This window comes from Bombina bombina, chromosome 7 (assembly GCF_027579735.1).
Source record: "Bombina bombina isolate aBomBom1 chromosome 7, aBomBom1.pri, whole genome shotgun sequence".
In the NCBI taxonomy this organism is placed as follows: domain Eukaryota; kingdom Metazoa; phylum Chordata; class Amphibia; order Anura; family Bombinatoridae; genus Bombina; species Bombina bombina.
This window is the reverse complement of record NC_069505.1, coordinates 133,166,305-133,193,834: the sequence shown is the minus strand read 5'-3', so window position 1 is coordinate 133,193,834 and position 27,530 is coordinate 133,166,305. Positions and strand designations below refer to the sequence as shown.

At 38.0% G+C, this 27,530-nt stretch overlaps 1 protein-coding gene across 1 annotated transcript in view; it reads left to right on the top strand.

The window, feature by feature from the left end:
* Positions 1-27,530, top strand: part of CKAP5 (cytoskeleton associated protein 5) — a 397,759-nt gene that overhangs the window by 69,136 nt on the left and 301,093 nt on the right. The window contains exon 2 of the mRNA XM_053689307.1: positions 2,697-2,787. Coding sequence (XP_053545282.1) covers positions 2,731-2,787 — 57 coding nt within the window. The 5' untranslated portion in view covers positions 2,697-2,730. The remainder of the gene's footprint in view (positions 1-2,696; positions 2,788-27,530) is intronic.

The following is a 27,530-nucleotide window of genomic DNA, read 5'->3' as shown; positions in this document are numbered from 1 at the left end:
GCTCAATACTATTGTTAGCCTGTTCTATGGCGATTTACCACCTGGGTGCAGCTTCCTCTACCCCAGTAATGCTTTTCACAGAGTAGAACTTTCCTGTAGTATATCAGTCTGATCCCGCCTATTACAGTCAGTCCAGCGCCGAAATACCAGGCAATTCCTCTCTGAAGGTAAAACATATTAATATAACTGTGTTGGTTATGCAAATCTTTCCCACTCCAAACATTCTTTTATTCATTAAGTTTCTCGAACCTTAGTAATGGGTTGATTCTGTGTACATTTTATAGCAGGGGCACAATGAGGTTAGAAGGTCCGTAAAGTCAAAATGATTAAACTTCTGTAATTAATTTAAAACATGCAGTTTTAAACTACTTTCCAATGTACTAAAATATATATATATAGATATATATAGATATATATATATCTATATTATATATATATATATCTCATTTGTTTTATTCTCTTGTTAGCCTTTGTTGAAAAGCATACCTTGGTAGGCTCAGGAGCAGCAATGCACTACTGGGAGCTAGCTGCTGGTTGGTGGCTGCACATATATGCCTCCTGTCTTTGGCTCACCTGCGTTCAGCTAGCTCCAAGTAGTGCAGTACTGCTCCTTCAGCAAAGGATATCAAGAGAATGAACACATTTGATAATAGAAGTAAATTGGAAAGTTGTTTAAAATTGTGTGTTCTGTCTGAATGATCAAATAAAAAAAAAATGGGTTTATGATTCTTTTTCTCAGCTTTGTATATTTTATAACACTTTTGCTGTGAATTAGTTGTTATTTCTGAAGAAACAAATTCACAAGTGTGAGCACTATAAAACCACGAAAGTGAAAATATCTAGATTTAAAAAAAATATCAACTTTACAGAAACCTCTGGGAGAGCATGACCGTGAGAATGGATTCATGGAAATAATTTACCAAAAACAAAACAAAACATTACAGCCATGAATATACAGCTTATAAGGACAATGAACCCAAATCTTTTCGTTCATGGTTCAAATAGAGCATGCAATTATAAGCAACTTTCTAATTTACTCCTATTATCAATTTTTCTTCGTTCTCTTGCTTTCTTTATTTGAAAAAGAAGGCGTCTAAGCTATTTTTGGTTCAGTACCATGGAAAGCACTTGTTTATTGGTAGGTGAATTTACCCAAAAATGGGCCAGCATCTAAACTTACATTCTTGCATTTCAAATAAAGATACCAAGAGAATGAAAATAATTTGATAATAGGAGTTAATTAGAAAGTTGCTTAAAATTGCATGATCTATCTGAATCATGATAGGGAAAAAATTGGGTTCAGTGTCCCTTTAACATAAAAGTTTTGATAAATTTAAACATCATATTATTATTTATAAAAAACTATATAAGATGAAAACCATATTATTTTCTCATTGTAAAAGAACACACTTCATTTTTTTCTTCAATTTTTCTAGGAAAAATGCGGCGGCGGCCCCTTTCAACTCTAGACAAGCGGCATATATGGGCAGCCACCATAGAACATTATTAATGTGTTGTATATAAAGTGTGTGTATATTTACACACATACTTCCCCTTTTATTTTATTTCTCTCCCCTCTGTATACTTGTATCCATCTAATTTAACTGATCTCTAAGTAGATTTATTGTGATTGTAAACCTGAAACTAGCAGTTGTAAGAAACGTTCTATATAATTACTAGTACTAATGCAATTAGTGTCTGGCCATGGTCTGGATTTTCAATCCACTAATCATTGCAAGATGCTAATTGTATTAGTTTTCTATAGTAAAAACTAGGGCACGACTTTAATGCTTATGGTAGCCTTAAAGGGCCATAAAAGTTGAAAAATCGCATACTCTAACCAGAGCTCGACAGGTCCAAAGTGGTACTTCTACTGTGTTTAACCCCTTTTGTGGAGTTAAATTTGTTATGCAGGGTCAGTACTAAATTTACATGCTTTAACAACTTAGATCATGGTGTTTTTTTTTGTTTTTTTTTGATCATGGTGTTTTGTTTTTTGACAAAGGCTTAGACAAATAGTTAGATATTAGTAAACGAGGATTCCTAAAATTATTTCCTTAACTTTTTAAATTAATGCATAATTTTGTTTTAATTTGTCAATGTAATTAGTTTTTTTTAAATGTAGTGTGTTTATGATCATTACACTTGTGCTTTTGGAGGGTTGGTCATTGTTCACGCTCATCTTGATGAGGGATCATTTATTTTGCTGACTGGATGTTACTTTTTAATTACATTTCCTCAATTTAGAACAAACTGTTATAAACCGGTTATCCAGCCTATGATTGTAGCTGATGGAAGGTTGAACTTTTCCAGAAATAACTGCTACCCCACCCACAACCGAGTCTTAGTAATTACATCCTTTTACCAAACTAAAGTTTTTATAACTTTCTGACTAACACTTGCTGTATCTCTGCCAGAAAATAAGGATTTATTTAAACCCTTATTTTGAATATAGATCTTATATTCAGCGCGTTGTTGCATACTGTGTGTATAATATATTATTATTTTATAAATGTGCCATACAATAACAAGTCCTTATGTGATCCTAGTTTACTGCAGAACTTCTGTTTTTGTGAGGGACTTTCCTGCAGTCAATAGTGATTGCTTTTACCAGTGCTGTCTTAACACAAATCAGTTACTACCTCTCCTGTTACTATGTGACTTTTCTAACAGTTTCTCACTTCCTGTCTTTGCAGGTTACAATAGTGCTGAAACTTAAAGGCTGACACCATGGGGGACGACAGTGAGTGGATGAAACTTCCCATTGACCAGAAATGTGAACATAAGGTACTTTAAAATATTGTTGGCTAAATGGATTGGGTAATCTGCTTATTTTTACTCTGTTTTGTTTGGTGACAGAGTTAAACTAGTCAAAATGCCAGTTTTGTATGATTGGATTATCCTGTTACTAGTGATGAATGGCTGTACACTTGCTTCATGCATTCAGTACTTGCCATAGGGCAGGACTTCAGGGGAAGCATTTGGTTTCTGATGGTTTTACAAATAGACATGATTGTGTTGTATAGTACAACATTTTATGAGAGTCTAGTGGAGAAAAATGATTTGCCTGCTCACTTGACATAAGGGACTAGCAGGCACAAAACGCACAGATTGTATACTAACACACACTTATGGGTTCCACCTATGCTTCTGAATTATTTGTGCTCACCATCGCCTAAGGTTAAAGATTTGTTATAAGTAATAGTGTTCTCTTAAAAGTACAAATATTGTTCCATCACTTCTAAATGTAGTATGTTTTTTTAAGAAATGTATTTAAAAAGATAAAATGAATGAAAGGACATGAATTCTAAACTGTTTTGCAGTAAAATATAAATTCTATTATTTTATGTAACATCATACAATTGTCTATAAAATCTGTAAGGGATGGTTAAACTCTTTACAATACATTTATTTCATATGATAAATACGCTGTCGGAATTGTTCTCCTATTTATCAAAGCAAAATACGCCTAAAAATAAGCAAATACGACCGCAAAATTCTCCCATTCTATTGTCTCTCGCTTAGGCGCACATGTGCGCCAAAGAAAGCACAAAAAAAGGCCTTTTTTTGGTCGGATTTTTTTTTTTATTTATTTGAGATTATACATTATAAAAAACACAGCAGTATTGGTATAATACAATCAGTGACAAACACATATCAAACCATTAGCAGCATAATTATATAAAATATCATAACTGTATATCTGGTATCTTACGGGCATAGTATAACATTTTAATACACAAACATAGTTAATATTAGATAAGTAACCCATGCATTCTCAACCAAATCTCTTTTCCTTTATGTTTGGTCGCAGTATTCAGTGTGATGTAGGTATGATCAATTTTTCCTAAAGTAGAATAGAAAAAGGTATACCTCTTGTTAAAGGTAGTGGTCACTCTTGTACCTCTGGTATTCTTACAAAGTGGCTTGAGGCTAAAATAGGGAATATTCAACAAATGTAAGAGTATAGGAGTGGAGTTTCTATAGGATGCATGTTCCTTTGCTTACAATGTAAGCCCAATGGAGTGGGGGGGGGGGGGGAGAACGCGGAGATGCTTTGGTAAAAAAGCTAGCGAAACAATCAACCAGGGTAATAAACAATCTCAATAAACCTCCTAATGTTGTACTACCAATTGTGCTTCCTAATTATTATCTGCACCATATGGGATCTCCTGCATCTTGTCAGTGCCTCACACCTGGTGTTCTATAGGGAAGCTATTCATAATATAAAACTGGGCTAAGCACCAATATAGTGATGGGTGTTCGGAGGAGGGACTATACCATGACTATAAGAAATCCAAATATAAAGCAAAAATTCCCATATTCAATTGCAACCAGACTGTATGAGAGGCTTATGTAGGTGTAAACGTGTTATGTAGTCAAACATACCATAGCGTTCCCATTTCCATAGCGATAAACCTTAACACCCAGATACGGGCCCTATACCCAGGTATCAGGTAAAATAACTGAGTAGTCGGAGTATGGACAAAAGGAATCAGGACTCAGCTTACAAAGTGTGCCTGGTATCAAGCAGCGTGATCATCATCTATCTTATAATCCTGCAGAACAACATTGAAACCAACTATATATGGTCAAATAACCAAATAGTGCTCTCTTCGGCACCTACATAGCACATAATACTACCCTAGTGAATTAGATGTCATGGCCTATTGATGTGATAACATAGGTGACAGGATATATTAGCTAGGTATTAGGTAAATAGTGTAGAGGGTTGATACACTATAGAGTACATGAAAACTAGTATTAGTTTAGGGTCAAGATTCAGCCATGTCAACTATAGATTTCAACAGATTAGCTGGTATAAAGGTCAACAAGCAATTGTAGCTAGATTCCCTGTTAGGGAATTGAGATAGCATCCCAGCAGCCTATGATATATATATAGGAATTATATGGAGCATTTAGTAAATGATCAAAGGGCTTGACTAATATATCATAAAGGTCAACAAGCAATTGTAGCTAGATTACTCCTGTTAGGGAATTGAGATAGCATCCCAGCAGCCTATTATATAAATATAGGAATTGTATGGAGCATTTAGTAAATGATCAAAGGGCTTGACTAATATATTATAGTAAGAGTCCGTCAAAGCTAATGACATCTAAGCTGCTGACATTTGACCCCAGAAGATAATTTTCAGCTGAACCGTACCTTTAGCTATAAGATTATCTAAGCAACACAGAATCTATGACATTAACCAAACTATATGAACATCTTGTAAATATAGATATAAAAAAAAATAGCTCCTCGCTGCAATAGTGTATACAGTGGGGAAAAAAAGTATTTAGTCAGCCACCAATTGTGAAAGTTCTCCCACTTAATAAGAGAGAGGCCTGTAATTTTCATCATAGGTATACCTCAGCTATGAGAGACAAAATGTGGAAACAAATCCAGACAATCACATTGTCTGATTTGGAAAGAATTTATTTGCAAATTATGGTGGAAAATAAGTATTTAGTCAATATCAAAAGTTCATCTCAATACTTTGTTATATAACCTTTGTTGGCAATGACAGAGGTCAAACGTTTTCTGTAAGTCTTCACAAGGTTGTCGCACACTGTTGCTGGTATGTTGGCCCATTCCTGCATGCAGATCTCCTCTAGAGCAGTGATGTTTTGGGGCTGTCACTGGGCAACACGGACTTTCAATTCCCTCCAAAGGTTTTCTATGGGGTTGAGATCTGGAGACTGTCTAGGCCACTCCAGGACCTTGAAATGCTTCTTACGAAGCCACTCCTTCATTGCCCGGGTGGTGTGTTTGGGATCATTGTCATGCTGAAAGACACAGCAACATTTCATCTTCAATGCCCTTGCTGATGGAAGGAGGTTTGCACTCAAAATCTCACGATACATGGCCCCATTCATTCTTTCATGTACACGGATCAGTCGTCCTGTTTCCTTTGCAGAGAAACAGCCCAAAGCATGATGTTGCCACCCCCATGTTTCACAGTAGGTATGGTGTTCCCTCTCCTCCAAACACAACAAGTTGTGTTTCTACCAAACAGTTCTACTTTGGTTTCATCTGACCATATGACATTCTCCCAATCTGCTTCTGGATCATCCAAATGCTCTCTAGCATACTTCAGACGGGCCCGGACATGTACTGGCTTAAGCAGGGGGACACGTCTGACACTGCAGGATCTGAGTCCCTGGCAGCGTAGTGTGTTACTGATGGTAGCCTTTGTTACGTTGGTACAGCTCTCTGCAGGTCATTCACTAGGTCCCCCCGTGTGGTTCTGGGATGTTTGCTCACCGTTCTTGTGATCATTTTGACCCCACGGGGTGAGATCTTGCGTGGAGCCCCAGATCGAGGGAGATTATCAGTGGTCTTGTATGTCTTCCATTTTCTAATTATTGCTCCCACAGTTGATTTCTTCACACCAAGCTGCTTGCCTATTGCAGATTCAGTCTTCCCAGCCTGGTGCAGGTCTACAATTTTGTTTCTGGTCTCCTTCGACAGCTCTTTGGTCTTCACCATAGTGGAGTTTGGAGTGTGACTGTTTGAGGTTGTGGACAGGTGTCTTTTATACTGATAACAAGTTCAAACAGGTGCCATTAATACAGGTAATGAGTGGAGGACAGAGGAGCCTCTTAAAGAAGAAGATACAGGTATGTGAGAGCCAGAAATCTTGCTTGTTTGTAGGTGACCAAATACTTATTTTCCACCATAATATGCAAATAAAGTCTTTCCAAATCAGACAATGTGATTGGCTGGATTTGTTTCCACATTTTGTCTCTCATAGTTGAGGTATACCTATGATGAAAATTACAGGCCTCTCTCATCTTCTTAAGTGGGAGAACTTGCACAATTGGTGGCTGACTAAATACTTTTTTTTTCCCCACTGTAGATGTACTGTGAAATACACCTATAGATACTTTCCGTTCGTTGCTGGACACCATAACTATGTGGACTAAGTAGCTCAAATAAAGTACTAAATGCAAAATCAAATGTTATCATATCCAGCCCACTTCACATTATGTTATCCTCTATGTAGGGCCGATTAGAGCCTTCCCCATGGCAGCAGAGCTATAGCAGAATTCAATGTTAGGGATGGTAGGATAATCGTACACCATTATTATAGGAAGAGAAATCGTGAACTAGCATATATGTTGTGGAGGCTCAGTCTGCTATGCAATGTAATTCGAGCTGCGTCATATCTGAAATGTGAAAAGTTAACTCATTCCTGCTATGCTAGCATGACTCTCCATCGTACGCCCGTAAAGCATTAAAAAAATATGTGGGACCCGAAATGCAGGTCAAAAGCCTATATAAAATCCCATGTCAATACTAATAGACACCGTTTCTGTAATAGCATCTATCAAATCACTTCTATTGAACAAACCAATGAAACAATGCCCTAAACGTAGTGTATATACAAAATGCTAGAGCACACACATCAAAGAAACTTTAAGAACAACCTGTAGGGATAAGTGCAACAATTAATCTTTGCCAGAAATAGACAGATACATGTTCGGTTGGTGTCGACTATCCCACTCCGTCCTTCAGCTTACATCGAGTCTCCAGATTTTTAATTTTATGAGTCAGCCAGGGGTATAGCACGTACGTTCCTTGTGCGGTGAGAACAAAGATGGACCTTGTATTAGGGTCTTTGTATGAGTCTCCTGCTATGCTGTTTAACAATGGTTGTCGAAGGCTGTGTCTCTCATTGCTCAATATACGTGTCATGTCTTTTTTACACTCTGGTATGTTGGCCGCACCTCCCCAAGTGATCCATGAAGGCAACTCTGTTATGGATCCTTCCACCATGGTGACCACTAAGGGTCTCTCTGAAAAGTTGGAGGTCTCGTTTTGTTGGGATGTGATACTCACTGACTGTACTCTGCATGAATACTCCGGCCCTCCTAGCTGGTCGATGACAGGACTTGGTGCATTGTGTTCTGTTATAGTGAGGTAGGTTCCCTCCCTGGTATCCGAGTGCAGGGACGCATGCTGGATGCTCAATGCCTTCTGCATTGTTAGCCTTACCTCTCCCCTTTCAGTGATTAGTTGCTGTGTTTGAAACTGTTTAGAACAAAGGGTAGAGCTACCAGATAGCGATGCGACCAAACTCTGTTCAAACTCATGAAAGTGGCTGCGAATCAGCTGAGATATTTTTGTTTCCCATTTGCTGAGGGGGTCCATGATCCCGACCTGTGCTGTCTTGTTGGAGATTCTCTGAGTTACGGATGGAGTCATTAATAAACTGTTATAAGAGGTCTAATTTGGTAAAGTGATGCTAGGCTTTAGTGGAACTGAAATATGGAGCATTTAAATTATCTTAGTCCTCTTGCTGATCTCCACGTGGGCTGGAAAATGGCCTTTCCCAGAGACTCTGAGCAGGATAGTGCCTAAATAGCAAAGTGTCGATCCCAGAACAATTTTTTCTTGTAATATTAGGCTCTTAAGACTCCTGGAGTTTTAGGATACCGATTATTGTTGTAAAATTATAAGCTGGATGACCCCCAAACTTGACTTTTGAAAGTGATATAGCCAGAGCTGCTGAGATATGCGACCATCCAGCTCGAGTGTTGGCTCCTCTGCTTTTTGGTCATATTTTTAAAAATACGCCTTACTAATCGCTGAAATTCAGATTTATCATTATTTTGCGCCTTAGGAGAACCTAAAATTCTCCTACAAATACGACCATGAAAGTTCTCCAAAACCACTGTAGAGAATTTTTGGCAGCTATAGCAATGAAATATGAATCAATGATTTTCTTTTGATAATATATTTTTAAATCAATGAATGTCAAGATAACATATTTTTTATTTTATGTTTTATAAAAAATATATTATTTGAAAATAAAAATTTGGTGTCCTATTAATTTTTATTTGTAAAGGAAGACAAGCTTATCAGTCTAAAAGCTAACAATAAATTATATCATGTAGAGATGTGATACATGTCCATAGTTAATAACCTATTTTGGGTCACCACTGACATTTTTGCATATCTATAGGAGTCATAAGTACTGCAGAGGTGTGGAAGAAGATAAAGGTATTATTGTTTAAAACTTCAGTTTTTATTATTATAATTGTAGCATGTGTAAAAAAAATATATATAAATATAAAGCTTTCTTACACATGACTAAAACCAAAAAATGCATTTATTGATTAAATTACATGTATTCAGTTGCATGTTTTGTCATAATTTAAAAAGAAAATGATATTTTATTACATTAAAATTAAGTTATGTTTGTATTTAAATAATGGAATACACAGTTAAAGGGACATAATACTCATAATGAAGAAATGAACTGCAGCCAATCAGCATCAGCAGTGCTGAGGTCATGAACTCTTACTGTGATCTCATGAGATTTGACTTAACTCTCATGAGATTGCATGGTACCAAAGTGAATCGGCTGATTGATGAATTCAAACAACGCTTTTCTGACTTTAAAGAACAGAACTTAACCTTTACCAGCTTTGATAACCTCCATGCTGTTTTGCGGATTGCTACAGCACAAGAGAACTCTGATACGTTATACCACTGTAAAGTGACACGGAAGTGGTCAGTATATCCAAAGTTTACCGCTCAGACTTTTAAGCAGAATAATAAGCAGACCCCGCCTAATAAGCAGACCCCCCTCCCCCCCCACATACATCATATGTACTTACAGTACAGGAGAGAAGGGTTCAGGCAGCCGTTGGATCTGTCACATCACAGGATGGCATGCGCTCAATATAAAAACAAGTGGAGGTTTCCTGAATGCATGTAAAGTGGAGGTTTCCTGTGTAGAACGGCCGGCGCCGCTAGAGGGCTGGCTTGTAGGCTGCCGCGCATGTGCTGAAGAGGCGGCTTTCTTGTGTCAAAAAAAAAAAAAGCGAGAATAAAAGTTGAAGGCTGGCGGCCGGCGGCGGCTACACGGGCCACATGACGAGGTCTGGCGGGCCGGATTCGGCCCACGGGCCTTGTGTTTGCCCTAAGCTGTCCCAGGACAGACACACTAAAATGCTGCTTAGAAATCCTTTACAATGGGATGTGGCTACTGAGGAACTTTTGAGGTAAAATATCTTTCTTTTTTACATAGAGATGTTTAGGAGATATTTTCTAGTCATCTTTTTACAGCTATACTGCATCACTTTCAAGTGTTTAAACATTTGGGTATTATGGCCCTTTAAGGGTGGTTTAAACAAGTTAGATTTCAATTAAAAAAAGAAAAAGTTACAGGTTCTATACAAAAATAGTCTTTTTGGGAGTATTTCTAATGATAAATAAGGCGCATATATAATACTAATGAAGAGATTTATCATTAATCCACCGCATCTCGCCTTTGGAAATTGGCGTTAAAATACTACCCTTTTTATGATAAATATGGGCGCACATGTATGCCTCTCCAAAGGCGAGCTGCGGAGAACTGATAGGAGAACTGAAAGTCGTATTTCAAGAATGAATGATAAATGGAGCCCATAGGATAAAGTACCTCTCCACCAGGAGGCAGACAAAAATTACCCAAACACAACAAGAGCTTTAATACATCCCATAAACTTAATTTCTTTCATGTAAGTGGCAAGAGTCCATGAGCTAGTGACGTATGGGAAATACATTCCTACCAGGAGGGGGCAAAGTTTCCCAAACCTCAAAATGCCTATAAATACACCTCCCACCACACACATACCTCAGTTTTGCCAACTTTGCCTCCTATGGAGGTGGTGAAGTAAGTTGTGCTTGATTTCTTCGGTAACAGGCTCTTCTAAGCATTCAGAAGCCCAATTCCTCTAAGAGTACAGTGTTTGTCAGAGGGATGTGAAGGGAGTATTGCCTGTTGATTTAGTGGTTTCACCCATGGGAAATCCTTTCAAAGGCTCTCTGTAATCGGTCGCAGGGATTCATCTCCTGCCTCCCTTTTCAGATAGACGTTATACTCCTTTACCATTACCTCTGCTGATGTTTTTCAGTACTGGTTTGGCTCTCTGCTATATGTGGATGGGTGTCTTCCGGTAAGTGTGTATAATTTTTTTAAGATACTCTCAGCTATGTTTGGCATTTTGTTATAAAGTTTTAAATATATGTATTTACTTATATTTGCCAAGAGTCAGGTCTATGTATATTTCCCTTTTCTGCAGTCTGTCAGTTTCAGTATGGAATTTGTATTTGGGAAGATTATTTTTCTTATCTGGGGTTCAGTTTTTTCAAATTGACTTTATTTTCCAAAATTTTCGCTGGCAAACTAGGCTTGTGAGGACGCAAAATGCCGTTCTTTATGGCATCATTCTTGGTGCAATTTTTTTTTCAGCGGATTTCGTCATTTCCTGTGTCTTTGTTGACGTAAGTTGTTTTGGCGTGAAGTCGCATTTGTTATGACGCGAGTTGCGTCATTTCTTGATGTTAGCCTTGGCGCCCCCCAAAATTTTTATGGAACTTCAGTGTCCATGACTTTGTCTTTAACAGACAAGAAACAAATGAAATTGGTATTAGCTTGTCCAAGCCTTCAGTCTCGATTGTTCCCTTCAGTGGCTATGTGCATGGAAGTTTTTAGGTCTTATGACTGCAGCATCAGACACGATCCCCTTTGCTCGTTTTTCATGAGACCTCTGCAGCTTTGCATGCTGGATCAATGGTGCAGGGATTATACTCTGATATCACAACTGATATACTTAAATCCCAACATTCAACCCTCTCTGTCATGGTGGTTGGACCTTCATCGGATTGTTCAAGGGGCCTCTTTTGTTCGTCCTTCCTGGAATGTGATCTCAACAGTCCTTTAGCAATGAAAGAAGTATCTTGGATACTTTCTTGGGTGGAGTCCAACTCTTGTGTAATCTCTGTGATTCATATTCCAGGAGTAGACAATTGGTAAGCGGATTATCTCAGTCGTAAGACTTTGCATCCGGGGGAGTGATCTCTCCATCCAGATGTGTTTCATCAGATTGTGCAAATGTAGGGTCTTCCAGAAAATGATTTGATGGCCTCTCGTTTGAACAAGAAACTTCCCAGATATCTTTCCAGATCCAAGGATTGAAGGTGGATGCTTTAGCAGTTCCTTGGTTTTACCAACCTGCTTACATCTAGTTCTTCTTCCAAGGGTGAGCTCCAAGATCATTATGGAACAATCTCATGTGTTTCTGATAGCACCAGTATGGCCTCACAGGTTATGGTATGCGGATCTTGTCCGGATGTCCAGTTGCCAGCCTTGGCCACTTCCTTTAAGGACAGACCTTCTGTCTCAAGGACAGTTTTTCCATCAGGATCTCAAATCTCTAAATTTGAAGGTATGGAAATTGAACGCTTAGTTCTTAGTCATAGAGGTTTCTCTGACTCGGTGATTAACACTATGTTACTGGCACGTAATCTGTTTCAAGGAAGATTTATTATCGGGGTTGGAAAACCTATATTTCATGGTGCTCCTCTCATAATTTTTCTTGGCATTCTTTTAGAATTCCTCTGATTTTACAGTTTCTTCAGGATGGTTTGGATAAGGGTTTATCTGCAAATACTTTTAAAGATCAAATCTCTGCTCTTTCTGTTTTATTTTATAGAAAGATTATTAAACTTCCTGATATTCATTGTTTTGTTCAGGCTTTGGTTCGCATCAAACCTGTTTATTAACTCTATTTCTCCTCCTTGGAGTCTTAATTTGCTGTTAAGGATTTTGCAGACTCCTCCTTTTGATCCTATGCAATCTTTGGATATTAAACTACTTTCTTGTAAACTGTTATTTCTTTTGGCTATCTCTTCTGCTAGAAGAGTTTCTGAGTTGTCGGCTCTCTCTTGTGAGCCTCATCTAATATTTCATCAAGATAAAGCGGTTTTACAGACTTCGTTTAAATTCTTACCTAAAGTTGTGAAGTCTAATAACATCAGTAGGGAAATTGTTGTTCCTTCTTTGTGTCCTAATCCTAAGGATTCTCTTGAGAGATCTCTACATTCTTTGGATGTGGTAAGAGCTTTGAAATACTATGTTGAGGCTACCAAGACTTCTAGTTTATTTGTTATTTTTTCTGGTTCCAGGAAAGGTCAGAAAACCTCTGCAATTTCTTTGGCATCTTTGTTAAAACTTTTGATTCACAAGGCTTATTTGGAGGCGGGCAGTCTCCTCCTCAAGGAATTACAGCTCATTCTACGAGATCAGTTGCCACTTCTTGGACTTTCAAGAATTGAGCTTCAGTTTAACAGATTTGAAAGGCAGCAACTTGGTCTTCTTTGCATCCATTTAATAAATTTTACCATTTTTATGTATTTGCTTCCTCAGAAGCAGTCTTTGGTAGAAAAGTTCTTCAGGCAGTTGTCTCAGTTTGATTCCTTTGCCTATAATTTAAGTTTTTTTAAATTTAATTGTTATTTGGATTTAATTTTTTAGCGGAAATAGCTGTTTTTGTTTTTATCCCTCCCTCTCTAGTGACTCTGTGGATTTCCACATCTTGAGTATTATATCCCATACGTCACTAGCTCATGGACTTACATGAAAGAAAACATAATTTATGTAAGAACTTACCTGATAAATTAATTTCTTTCATAGTGGCAAGAGTCCATGAGACCCACCATATTTTTTGGTGGTTATGATTTTTTTTTTTTGTATAAAAGCACATTATTTTTCCAGTTCCTCTCTTTGTATGCTTTTTTACTCATTTCTCCAACATTGGTGTGTCCGGTCCACGGCGTCATCCATAACTTGTGGGAATATTCTCCTCCCCAACAGGAAATGGCAAAGAGCACAGCAAAAGCTGTCCATATAGTCCCTCCCAGGCTCCGCCCCCCCAGTCATTCTCTTTGCCTCTCTGAACAAGTAGCATCTCCACGGAGATGGTGAAGAGTATGTGGTGTTTAGTTGTAGTTTTTATTCTACTATCAAGAGTTTGTTATTTTAAAATAGTGCTGGTATGTACTATTTACTCTGAAACAGAAAAAGATGAAGAGTTCTGTTTGTGAGAGGAGTATGATTTTAGCAGCAGTAACTAAAATCGATTGCTGTTCCCACACAGGACTGTTGAGATGAGATAACTTCAGTTGGGGGGAGCAGTTGGCAGACTTTTCTGCTTAAGGTATGACTAGCCATATTTCTAACAAGACTGTGTAATGCTGGAAGGCTGTCATTTTTCCCCTCATGGGGATCGGTAAGCCATTTTCTTAGTCTCAAACAGAATAAAGGGCTTAATATGGGCTATAAAACTGGTAGACACTTTTATGGGCTAGATCGATTGCTTTATTTAGGCATTTTATACAGTTTGATGTTGAAATTCACACTTTATATCTTTGGGGAACGTTTTTTTTACGTCAGGCACTGGTTTAGACACCTTCTTGGAAAGTTCTGTTTTTAGTTGCTATTTCTTCTGCAAGAAGAGTTTCTGAATTATCTGCTCTGCAGTGTAATCCGCCCTATATAGCGTTTCATTCAGATAAGGTTGTTTTACGTACTAAACCTGGTTTCCTTCCAAAAGTTGTCTCCAACAAGAATATTAACCAGGAAATAGTTGTGCCTTCTTTGTGCCCGAATCCAGTTTCAAAGAAGGAACGTTTGTTACACAATTTAGATGTAGTCCGTGCTTTAAAGTTCTATTTAGAAGCAACAAAGGATTTCAGACAAACGTCTTCTCTGTTTGTCGTTTATTCTGGCAAGAGGAGAGGTCAAAAAGCTACTGCTACCTCTCTTTCCTTTTGGCTGAAAAGCATCATCCGATTGGCTTACGATACTGCCGGACGGCAGCCTCCTGAACGAATTACGGCTCACTCTACTAGGGCTGTGGCTTCCTCATGGGCCTTCAAGAACGAGGCTTCTGTTGATCAGATATGTAAGGCAGCGACTTGGTCTTCTCTGCACACTTTTGCCAAATTCTACAAATTTGATACTTTTGCTTCTTCGGAGGCTGTTTTTGGGAGAAAGGTTTTGCAAGCCGTGGTGCCTTCTGTTTAGGTAACCTGATTGGCTCCCTCCCTTCATCCGTGTCCTAAAGCTTTGGTATTGGTTCCCACAAGTTATGGATGACGCTGTGGACCGGACACACCAATGTTGGAGAAAACAGAATTTATGCTTACCTGATAAATTACTTTCTCCAACGGTGTGTCAGGTCCACGGCCCGCCCTGGTTTTTTAATCAGGTTTGATAAATTTCTTTCTTTAACTACAGTCACCACGGCACCCTATAGTTTCTCCTTTTTTTCTCCTGTCCGTCGGTCGAATGACTGGGGGGGCGGAGCCTGGGAGGGACTATATGGACAGCTTTTGCCCATTTCCTGTTGGGGAGGAGAATATTCCCACAAGTTATGGATGACGCCGTGGACCGGACACACCGTTGGAGAAAGTACTTTATCAGGTAAGCATAAATTCTGTTTTTTTTTACACCTCACTACTTGGCTATACGTTTGAAACTGAGGTATGTGTGTGGTGGGAGGTGTATTTATAGGCATTTTGAGGTTTGGGAAGCTTTGCCCCATCCTGGTAGGAATGTATATCCCATACGTCACTTGCTTATGGACTCTTGCCACTATGAAAGAAATTAATTTATCAGATAAATTATGTTTTTGCCTTCACAGGAGATGGGTGTAATACAGGCATTTAGAGTAATTCTCCTGAGGAAGTTTTTTCACTAGCCTACCACAGGTGTCACTGGGTCTGGTCCTTCAGACTCCTCCTGTTGGCTTTGTCAAGTGCCTCCTATACAAGATCCTGAGTTACTATATCTAACTAGGATAGGGTCATCTACTGGATGCAGGGCACATGCGTCTGGGTAAGCACAGCCGTTGGCTTTTTAGTAGGTAAATTGTCTTGTATATCAAGGCTAGTGGACATTCCTTATTTGGTGCACACACGTGTGTGACATGTAACACGGGAACAGTAGTATGTGTTAAATTCCTCTGGAGTTACTGTTTGAGCTGTTTCTTATTCAATTGGGAGAGACTTGGCGCAGGACACATTCCTGATTTTTTTTTTTTCTTTTTTCCTGCTGTTGAATTAGTGCTGAAGGCTCTTTTTAGGAGACCCTGTAGGGCTACTTCTCTTATGGGTAGAGGTTATGGGAGAGGCTTAGTTTCATCTTGTAGTATGGGCATTTACTTAAAACGCTATGGCTCATTGAGGGTTAACTTGGTTTTGTGTTGTGTGTGTGCTTCAGTGTTGCTCTGGTGTGGTCGTCAGCAGAGGGGTATAATGTGCCCAAATATTGCAAGAGCTTTATGGAATTTAATCTTTTTGCTGTGCTATATCTCTCTCATTGTGGTTAAGGAATATTATAGGCTCATATCAGTCTCTTAGCACAACCTGCTCATTAATGGGATACATATTACAGTATATACACATTTAGAATATAGTCTTTTATTTTGGGGTCCCTTGTTAGTTCTGCAATCTTATTAAATTGTGTACATAATTATTACTGTCTTCCTTTATACCACTCGTGTTTGTGTATTCTTGTTCTTTGCTGACTGTGTCTGTCTCCTTATATCACACTCATGGAGCAGGCTAGCACTGTCCCTTCTATTGCACAATCTGACCCTTTAGCAGAAGATCTGTGTATTTTTTTTGTCATCTCAAACTAAGTGCGTGCTTTGTAAACTTGGTTGTTTTTGTCCTTCGTAACTTTGCAGCACTTGTGTAGAAAGTATTGCAAACTCTAAGCAAGTTTTCATGCTGTACCCTCTCAAGGTCACTGTTCTACTCAGGGAGGTAAAAAAAATTGTTCATTCCGTCACCTAAGTTTAAGAAGATGTTAATAAATCTGACATTTGGGAATCCATTCCTTAGGTGGATGAGGCCATTTCTACTCTAGCAAGCAAACTATAATTCCGTTGGAGGACAGTACCTCCTTCAAAGATCCTATGGATTGGAAGTTAGAGGACTATCATTAAAAAAGCATTTTTTTGTTCAAACCAGCTTTTAGCATTGTCTGTGTGGCTTGGGCAGTAACCATTTGATGCGACTCCTTATCAAAATGGTGTCTGAGGAGACTTCTTTGGAAGATGCTAAAGATCTATTGAAACTCATCAAAGTGGCACATTTTTTTGCAAAGCAATTGTGGATATTTTTAGTTTAAAAGTATAGTCTACTCCAGCATTTTTTTATTTTTTTATTTTTTTTATTTTAAATTTTTTATTTAGAATAGATAATACAATAAAAAGAGAGAAAAAGAATAAGAAGGTTTACATGAAATTCAGAGTCCAAACAAGGACAACGACATACAATATCATAAATAATATCAGTGGTGATACACAAAAACACTTGACATCACAGTAACTCGACTTCTCCAAGACTACAGTGTTCCTAATAAGGGTTTCATGCTGATGAGAGAATAGGGGTGTTTAGTGTTAGCAATAAGACCAAAGGGAAGGGCCAAGTTAGATAACCGACAGAGCCCAATCTTGTGGGGTCTGTGGTTTTGTCTCCCAGAGGAAGTTAATATTGTGAAAGACTTCCAAGGTATTTGTGGACATATGGTAATATCTCTCAAGGGAAATATTTTTTGATGTTTGTTGTAGACAATTTTGTGTGAGGGGTATCCTCTCTTGTTTCCATAATCTTGGGAGCAATTGTTTGGCGCTGTTTAACATAATGTGGAATAATTTGCCGTGTAGTTTAGAGGGAGGTTTCGGGAATATGTTAAAAAGGAAAATTAATGGGTCGAGAGGCCAGGAACAATCGAAAAAGAAATTAATGTGTCTTCTAATGTCTTCCCAATATTTTATTATACCCGGACACTCCCACCATATGTGATATAAAGATCCTATTTGGCCACAGTTCCTCCAGCACTTATCTGAAGCCTGAGGGAAAATATGTTTTAGTCTTGCTGGGGTTAGATACCATTGCATGAGAAGTTTGTAGTTCATTTCTAGCAAAGTTGAGGAGTGTGATGATATTGAAATGGACCTAAAAATAGAGTTCCAGTCAGAATGTTGGAGCTGATATGGTAAGCAGTTTTGCCATCTTTTGGTGTACGAAGGTTGCTTCTGGTGGAGTGGTGATAACAGAATCTTATAAATGAGGGAGACTGAGTGTCTGGGTGGGGTAGTGGATGTGCAGAGGAGTTCAAATGGGGAACGGGAACGAAGCATAGAGGATTTCGATACATTATGCTGCAAGAAATGGGAAATTTGATGGTGGTGATACCAAGTCAGAGGGATCGCAGTCCCTAAATTTTGTATAAGGTTAAATGGAAGTGGTTTGGAACCATCCAAGGTCAGAAACAAAGGTATAAGTTTATGTATATCAGTACTATTCTTTGTTATAAATTTTTTCCCTATTGGTAAATCTGGGTTATCCAATAGTGGTGTCAAGGGTGAAGGGATAGACGAGAAGTTGTGATAGTGTCGCAATGTCCTATCCCATGTATCAAAATTTTCTTTAATGATGGGAGACTGGTATATAGATTGTGGTCTTGAGTGTGGTGGTAGCCAACAGAGGCTGCCCAATTGGGGAGTTTTAGTCAGATCGAAATCCATGTTTTAGCTATAGGATTGCCAAATTGGCACCAATCTAGGACTCTAGTCAAAATGGAAGAGGTTCTGTAAGCTTGGATATCAGGGACACCCAGGCCCCCTTGAAGTTTGGGTAGATATAAGGTGGTTTTTGCAACTCTCGGTGGTTTGTGTTTCCAGATGTAAGAGTTGAGTATAGCTTAGAGTTGGGATAAATAAGTTTTTGGGAGAGGAATCGGGACCGTTTGAAATACGTATAAAATTTTTGGCAACAGGGTCATTTTTAGAGTGCTGATTCTGCCCAACCAGGATATTGGTTTGAGAAGCCAATCTTCAGTTAAAGCGTGGAAGTCTTGGATGAATCTTTCATAGTTGAGTTTAAAAAGTTGGGAGAGGTCAGGAGATAATAAAATGCCTAGATATTTTAAGGAGTTATTAGCTATTATGAAAGGGGTATTGTGTGAGATTTGAGTGATTTCATTTTTAGACATATGCATGGGGAGTAATTCCGACTTGCTAAAATTGATAGAGTAGTTTGAAAATTTACCATAAGTATTCAGGTTTTGTATAATGAGGGGGAGGGATGATGATGGATTTGAAAGGAACAGGAGGAGGTCATCAGCAAATAAAGCCAGTTTATGTGTCTGGGATTCTAGGGATATCCCTGTAATTAAAGGGTTTTGTCTGAGGTGTAGGGCTAGAATCTCTATTGATATGACAAAGAGCAAAGGGGAGAGGGGGCAACCTTGCCTTGTGCCGTTCATAATAGGGAAGGGATCAGAGAGAACGCCATTAAAGGATTACTTTCTGTTATAATTTTTAAGCTAAACAACTAACATATTAAAGTTAATAAACATTAATTAAAACCTACTGACCTATATTTTCTCCAAAACGAAGTTTCATAACGTTCTAAAAGTTATATCTTTTATTCGCCGATGATGTCACGTTATCCTGCCCACTATTTTCAGCACTGCATGTTCAAAATACTTAAACCAATAACTTTGTGTTTAAAGCGCCATTTTGAAACCTAGGTATTGTAAACGGATTGGTACAGAGCAAAGGATACCCACGGAGTGGGTTTGGAAAACAATTAAATTTGCAGACAAGATTTCTGATATACGGTAGAGATATGTTAATGAAATGCTATTGATAAAAAGCGTATTTGGGATAGTTAGTTAGTAACAGGCATAGAAAATATTTACTTACAGTGGCCCTTTAACCCTAACCTTGGCCGAAGGGTTGGTGTAAAGAGCTATAATTTTAGATAGAAATTCTTCCGGGAAGCCAAATTTTTGGAGAGCAGAGAAAAGAAAAGTCCAGTCCAGCCTGTCAAAGGCCTTTTCGGCATCTGTTGACAGGAGGACTGAGGGGATTTGTTTTTTTTGTAATAAGGTGTAAGAGATGTAGAGATTTGACTGTATTGTCTTTCGCCTCTCTGCCCAAAACAAAGCCCAATTGATCCTGGTGAATGATAAAGGGAAGTATGGGATTGAGTCTATTGGCAAGAATTTTGGAGTATAGTTGTAAATCAATGTTGAGCAGCGATATCGGTCTAAAATTGGCAGGTTGGTCTGGGTGTTTCCCTGGTTTTGGGAGGACGCTTATGTGGGCTTCTAGCATGTTGGGCGGGAAAGGGTTAGTTTTATCGATCGTTTGGAATAAATTTAGGAGGTGAGGAGCCAGAAGATCTCCATAGGTTTTATAATAAGCTCCGGAGAAACCATCAGGGCCTGGACTTTTGTTAGGGGAAAGTGATTTTATTGCAGCTTTAAGTTCGTCTAATTCTATGGGTTTAGTGAGGGAATCTGACATTTCTGTAGTGATTTGAGGTATTTGTATGGTGGAGAGGTAAGACTGACAGTTAGATTCATGTTTTTTTTTTTTATCCCTTTGGGGAAATAGGTTATATAAAGAAGCGTATTTTCTAAAGGCCTCCCCAATTGAGATAGAGTCTTCTATACGCGATCCATCATGTTGGGTTAAATGTTGTATATAATTAGCATTTTGTTTTGTTTTTAGGGCTCTGGCAAGTAGTTTGCCTGGTTTATTGCTTTCTGCATGGTACTTTTGTTTTAAAAAGAAAGAAGCTTTTTGGGCTTTGATATCTAGGATTGAGTTTAATTGGTTTCTGCAGGCATTCAAGTTTTGTAGCAGAGCATCGTTTTGTGGTGATAATTTGTGTAAGTGGTCAAGGTGAGAAATTTGTTTCACTAGGTTATGGTAAAGTTGTCTGGAGAGTTTAGTTTTTAGTGCTTTGATTTTAATTAATTCGCCCCTAATCACACACTTGTGAGCTTCCCATTCCATATGGATGGACACATCAGGGGTACTGTTCTCTGAGAAATAATTTTGGATGCATTTGGTAATTTGTTGATTGGTTACAGGGTCTAATAGTAATGTATTGTCCAGTTTCCACTGGAATGGCCTAAGGGGTTTGGACGGCCATTGAAATGTGCTGTGTACTGCAGAGTGGTCAGACCACGCAGTGGGAATCAAGCGTGATGATTTTAAATATGATAACAAAAGGTGGTCTGCAAAAATGTAATCTATACGTGAGTAAGATTTATTGGGGTTGGAGAAGAAAGTGTAATCTTTTTTTAATGGGTTGATCTGGCGCCACGTGTCATGAAGGTTCAGACTCCAGCATTTTTATTGTTTATAAAGATAGAAAATCCCTTTATTACCCATTCCTCATTGCATAACTAACACTGTTCTATTAATATACTTTTTACCTCTGTGATTACCTTTTATCTAAGCCTCTGCAGACTGCTCCTTATTTCAGTTCTTTTGACAGACTTTCATTTTAGCCAATCGGCGCCCTCTCATAAGTTACTCCATAGGCGTGAGCACAATGTTATCTATATGGCACACATGAACTAACTGTCAAATCCATTCAGATAAGAGGTGGCCTTCAAGGGCTTAGAATTTAGAATATGAGCCTACCTATGTTTAGCTTTTAACTAAGAATACAAAGAGAACAAAGCAAATTTGATGATAAAAGTGAATTGGAAAGTTGTTTAAAATTGCATGCCCTACCTGAATCCTGAAAGTTTAACTTTGACTAGACTGTCCCTCTAAATGCCAAGAATGCAGCTCTAACTGTTCTGGTAAGAAGGACACTATAGTTAAAATCTTGGTCTGTGGATATGGGTGTCAGAGTAGACTTTTACACCTTTCCTTTCAAGGCAAGCTCCTTTTTGGCCTGGACATTGACACATTTCTCTACAGTGGCTAAGTGAGCTTTTTTTACTTTAGGATTGGGTCTGGCATATTTTCACACTGAGTCTTTGATTCAGATTTTTATAAACCATGGCTAGATGATCAATATTCCAAAAAGTTATTTGATTCCACACTCAGGAGTTATTGTTCTAGGGGTGGTCATAGACTCTTTTTGACAGAGATGCAGAGTGAAGTTAAAGAGATTTTACATTAACAGTTCCAGCGGAGAGCTGGACAGGATACACTTTCAAGCACTCATTCCCTTCAAAAATGGAGAAGTTGGTGTGAATTATTAAAATAAAAACAATAATCTTTATTGATAAACAGGCATTATCCGTGGTGGGGGAGTTGGCCCTGAAATTCAGTGGAGGGTTTCATCAATCAGAGGGAGATATGGGGAGAGGGGAATTTAGGACTCAACAGTTACAAGTTAGGCAGATTTGTTAATGCTATATTTATGCTTTGTTTTATGGTATGTATTAATAAGAAAAAGGAAAATGGCGGCAATCACTTGAATAGAGCAGCTGGAAGACAATGATGGACTCAATTGAACTGTCAGGATTGTGAAACCGTTATTCTGCTCAAAAACAAATGACTACTGTATACCAATGTATCTGTATATTCAGGTATTTGAATATACCCTTATATTCACAGAGTATGTTCTATATACTTTCCTCTTTTTCAATCTCTATCCCTCAAATACACAGCGGATCGACTAACACCACTATAATTATACATTATGCCTTCCCCGTAGTATAACACTGACCAGGATGTCAGAGATTCAGATTAGATCCAGTCAATGATGACGTCACAGTAGGAGGAGTATGTGGACGTGAATTTCCATTAAAAGGCCACAGAACTCATAATGCAATTGTATTTGTACCGCCATAGGAATCTCGTTTTTGAGCATACTCACAAGTCTACACAAAGTTGTGGAGTATCATTTAACATTGGTCTATGTTTAGTTTGGTCCTTACTTGAATACATGCTTTGCATTTAGACTGTAGCGATAATATAGCAAGCTGTAATCGCAATATCTAGATACTATGATTTTTACTGTCTTAATTAAACCGGCCACGATATTTAGCACATGATGATAATGGCTAACACAATACACCAAACTGCTGACTACTAAATGATGAACCTTCAAATTTGCATTAATCTAAAATTATATGGTTAGTGTCTTAATGTAAAGAATCAGTACCGATTCGAAACATTTATTCTAAATGTAACTATCTTGTGACATTCATAATCCTGTACAAAGAGCACTTGCATTATATTTTAAGGAATGCGGTTTATGGAGTGGTGTAGTTAATTAAAAAGGGCATTATTCCACCTTGATAAATCCGAGCATACCTATAGACTAGACAGTATTGCTATGCACCAATAATTGTGTTAAACACACAAAGTATCTCAAAATACAGACCACTGAATAGTTAGGCTTTTACCATTGAAACTTATGCTAGGCATTTTGGTTGTTGTGTCATGACAATAACACTCAAGTATTTATAGTATATCCCCAAGTGTCAAGCATTACACATCCACCGCTGTAGTTTCATTCAAGCTGCCGAAACTGCAGTTTATTTCAGACAATAGCTACATAGCTAGCATTCCTATTTAAGATTAGCATATTTATCATTTATTTTCAATGTAGCAATTTGAGGATACATACTATCAGCACAGGCATCACAGTAATAGTGATGCGACTTAGGAAGTGATTTAGTCCAATGAAGTGCTTATTATTAACCATTACTAAATAAACCCGGCACATTGGAAGGGGTGTGTTGTGTGTATATGTGTGTATGTATGTATGTGTGTGTGTGTATATATATATATATTAGGATATTCTACTATATTGCTATTCTAATATACTATTACTTCACTATGACAGTAACGTGATATACATTATATAGGTTCAGATTCTCTTTGAAGTATACTTAGTACATCAAGTAGAGCATACAGATGTAATTTGTGTACTTTAAACCGCAAACTTTATTTATCACCCATTGGGAGTAATTTGTTAATCTCCAGCGGTAACCATGGTGGACACATCTAATCACTTATGAGTGACATGCTATAATAACTATTGGTGTATTACGGATAGACACTTGTGGTATATCCTGATGGTTATACACCCACTATATATAAGGGTTAATCCATCGATCTGTGAACCAGCAGCAGTACCAAGACTCCTATATGATGTCTGGTATTTATGCTGCCAGCATTTGATGCTCAGCAGACATTTATTTGATTATAATATTGACTCATTCTACATTATTGCAATCCACTTTTAATTGTGTGTTTTCACCCATTTTAATCGTTTTATCAATAAAGATTATTGTTTTTATTTTAATCATTCACGCCAAATTCTCAATTTTTGAAGGGAATGAGTGCTTGAAAGTGTATCCTGTCCAGCTCTCCGCTGTATATACACAAATTGAGCTTGCACAAATACTTAGTACAGAGTTCAGAAAAAGATGTATTTCCCTTCTCGTCAGTTGCAGCTTAGTGTGTGATCCGGGTATCCTGGTCCCGACAAGGAGTTGCAGCTGAAAAATATTATACACACAGCGCCCACCGATTCAAGGTAGTATAAAAAACAATTTTAATAACAGCGCAATAGAGTATACATTGCACTTACAAGATAAAAGTAATCAACAAGCATATCACCCAAATGGTGAATCCTCCATAGCTGGCCCGACTAGATGCTGCTTCTGTGTGAAGTGTAAGTTTTCAGCGTTCTTGACAATAAGTCCTGTGCAATCTCCTGCCGTATTCCTTGGAGTTGCAATGCTATTGGAGATCTTTTAGTCTCCCACTTAAGCACCGTCGTACTACAGAAAAAGTTCCATAAAAGTCTGGATATACTTGTAATAAAACAGGGACTTATTGTCAAGAACGCTGAAAACTTACACTTCACACAGAAGAAGCATCTAGTCGGGCCAGCTACGGATGATTTTGCAATTTGGGCGATATGCTTGTTGATTACTTTTATCTTGTAAGTGCAATGTATGCTCTATTGCGCTGTTATTAAAACTGTTTTTTATACTACCTTGAATCGGTGGGCACAATGTAACATTTTTGCCAGATACACGGCACCTAAAGAATTTTTTTTTTTTAAATAATTTTTTATTGAAGTCTTAAAGAGATGCAATGTATGAAGGGTAAGCCTCAGAACATTTACATATAGATGTATACACAATACAATTAGAAGAACAATGCATTTAAATACCTCTAGTGTTACTATCAAATTTGGGCTATCTTATAGAGAGACTTCAGTTTTATTATAGAGTATCATTAAAGTTGAATAAACAAAAATGGTCCTCTCCCAGCTAGATAAAAAGAAGATTAGGGTATCTATTCGGAGAAGCTTAAGGCTAGGGAGGAGGTAGCTCTTATAGTTTTATGGGGAAGGGGGATGCAGCGGGCGAGAGCCGCTCAAATAGAGTAGGGGGGTCGGTGGAGGGCGGAGCTAGCTAATGAACTATGCATATAAATTTAGCGAGCACAAAGCTCAGTTAAACAACATCAGAGATACCCTTATAAACCTTCCCTCTATGACTTTAGTAGAGGATCATAATCTGTGTCTTAATTGACTTTCTAAAAAATGAACAGAGGGGACATTAGAATGTTAAGAATATAGGGGAGTTCCAAGAGAGCCCCTCCCCTGGGGAAATACCAGCCATAGGTGATGCGGGAGAAAGGAGTAGGGGTATGACCTGTAGGCAACCAGTACCGGCGGGAAAGGGCTCCCCAGAAGCAAATCATTTGTATCAACCTTGAACCCAACACAGGCAATGTCATGTCCTAGGAACATAGATATAATAAAGCATAAGCATATCGTGATTCTATAAACAGTTTAAGACAAAGAGAATTAAATACATTAAGTGTACTCACTAGCGTCTAAACAAGTACACATCATTGCGGGCGAATGAAAAAACAAACTATATCTTAGCTTAGTCTTTGAATGTATGGTCAAGAGAATTCTCTCTCTTAGGTAGACATGTTCAGATAGGTAATATCCTTGGAATGCCATTAAATAAAGTGGTCACAATATACTTAAAATTTTTAGGGTAATCCTGTCAAGTTTAGAACATTACTATGTTACAAATATAACAAAGAGATGGACATATGTATACAACATTTTCTAGACTCATGCAACCTGGAAGGGATGAGAAATAATTAAGCGAGTCAGTCATAATATGACTAAGTAAGGAAGGGATCCAAATATTAGAACACATAGTGAACAGGTGATGTCCCTATGAAAAGAGATATAAAAGCATAATATTTACACACACTAATGGTAAGACTGAGCGTATCCGCCTATACAATAGTATTTATTAAACTTTTGGGAAAAGTATATAGGAAACTACGGCTATAACTGTGCTGGTTTTAGGAGCTCACATTTCAATATACAGAAAGCGATTCAACCTTGCTGTGAGCAGTAGTGTAATAATGTTACTGGATTTTAAGGCGACCAGTGCTGAAAAGCTATGTGACATTAGAGGGTTAAAGTGAAGGTCAATTTTTCAAATTCACAAGACTTATTGTTAAAACTAATCTTACAATTATTGCAGTCGCTTATTTTATATGTTTTAAAATATATACATTCACATATAAATAGTAATTATTAATCTAACCGCCCGTTTGCGCTATACGCTCCGCCCCATCAAACACTTCCTTGTTCATATCGGATGACGTAGCTTTCTCTGTTAGCATCGGACTACGCTCGTTGCACCCGTAATATTACTTCAACTGCGCATGCGTATCCGCAGGACTCAATGGCGCATGCGTTCAAGTACTTGCCGTAACTCAGTATCCAGACATATATATATTAGCGATGTGTATTTATATAACATGTACAACGTTAATATTTGCAGAGCATTCTATTTCACAAATAAGCAGTTGTTTGTAGTTTTATGGTGCTGTATCATGCAAATATTCTTGCCTGCGGTAGCTAGTTTGCAAAGAAGGCATATTAGAATCTAAAAAATTGATAGCCAGATTGTTGAATAATAAATAGTGATTGTCAATAATTAGTATGTGAGCTGCGCTGCGGTATCATAATTACCGGTTAGTACTTTTGGAAGAGGTGCTTCAATAATCAAAGTGATAGCGATGCTGTCAATTCACTGTTACAATGAACGGGGAGAAATAAGAACGCTATGCGCGTTCCGTGAACGAGCATGCCAATGATGATGCGCTGTTTGCATTAACGCATGCGCATAAGATGGCGATGACGAAATAGAAAGGGGCAGGACGCCATGGGGGTAAAATAACGATAGGAGTGAGAAAATGTCAATCACTGAAGGCACTATGACGGGCGGATTGAAGAGCAGAAACGGAGCGGGTCAAACAAGTAAAAAATAAAGCTTATTATTGTGTTTGCATATATTTTGATGAATGAACATCATAATGATTTTTGATGATAGGTTGATATTTGGTATCCAGAACGCAAGACTTTACCTTCACTTTAAAGCTGGTAAGTTGTAAAGGTTAGCCAAGCACTGATAGTATTAAAAATCTTAACTTAATAGGAGCTCTCAGCAAGGGAGCTCCCTGCCCTTGTAGGCTTAGATTAAACCTAGAAATAAGTGGTCTAAGACGTAACCTATTAGCGAACAGAGGAAGCCTAAGGCTACTGGAGTGAAACCAAGACTCATGAATTAGAATACGGACTGAGCTCAGCTCTGTCTCCAATTAACCTACTAATGGTTTTGTTATAGCCCTTACGCTTAGGAAGTAGTTAACATCAGATTTTAGGCATACATTACTAACTGACACATCTTATGAAATATGACTATTGATGGCAACTCTATATCTATGCCTGGGAGTGGGAGCTATTGCCAGCTTGGTTCATAAAGGAGATATTAATGGGTATTCTGGCATCAAATTGGTCATAACTTCCATAAAATATCATACTACTGCTTGGTTCCTATGGTCAGTAAGGGCTGGCA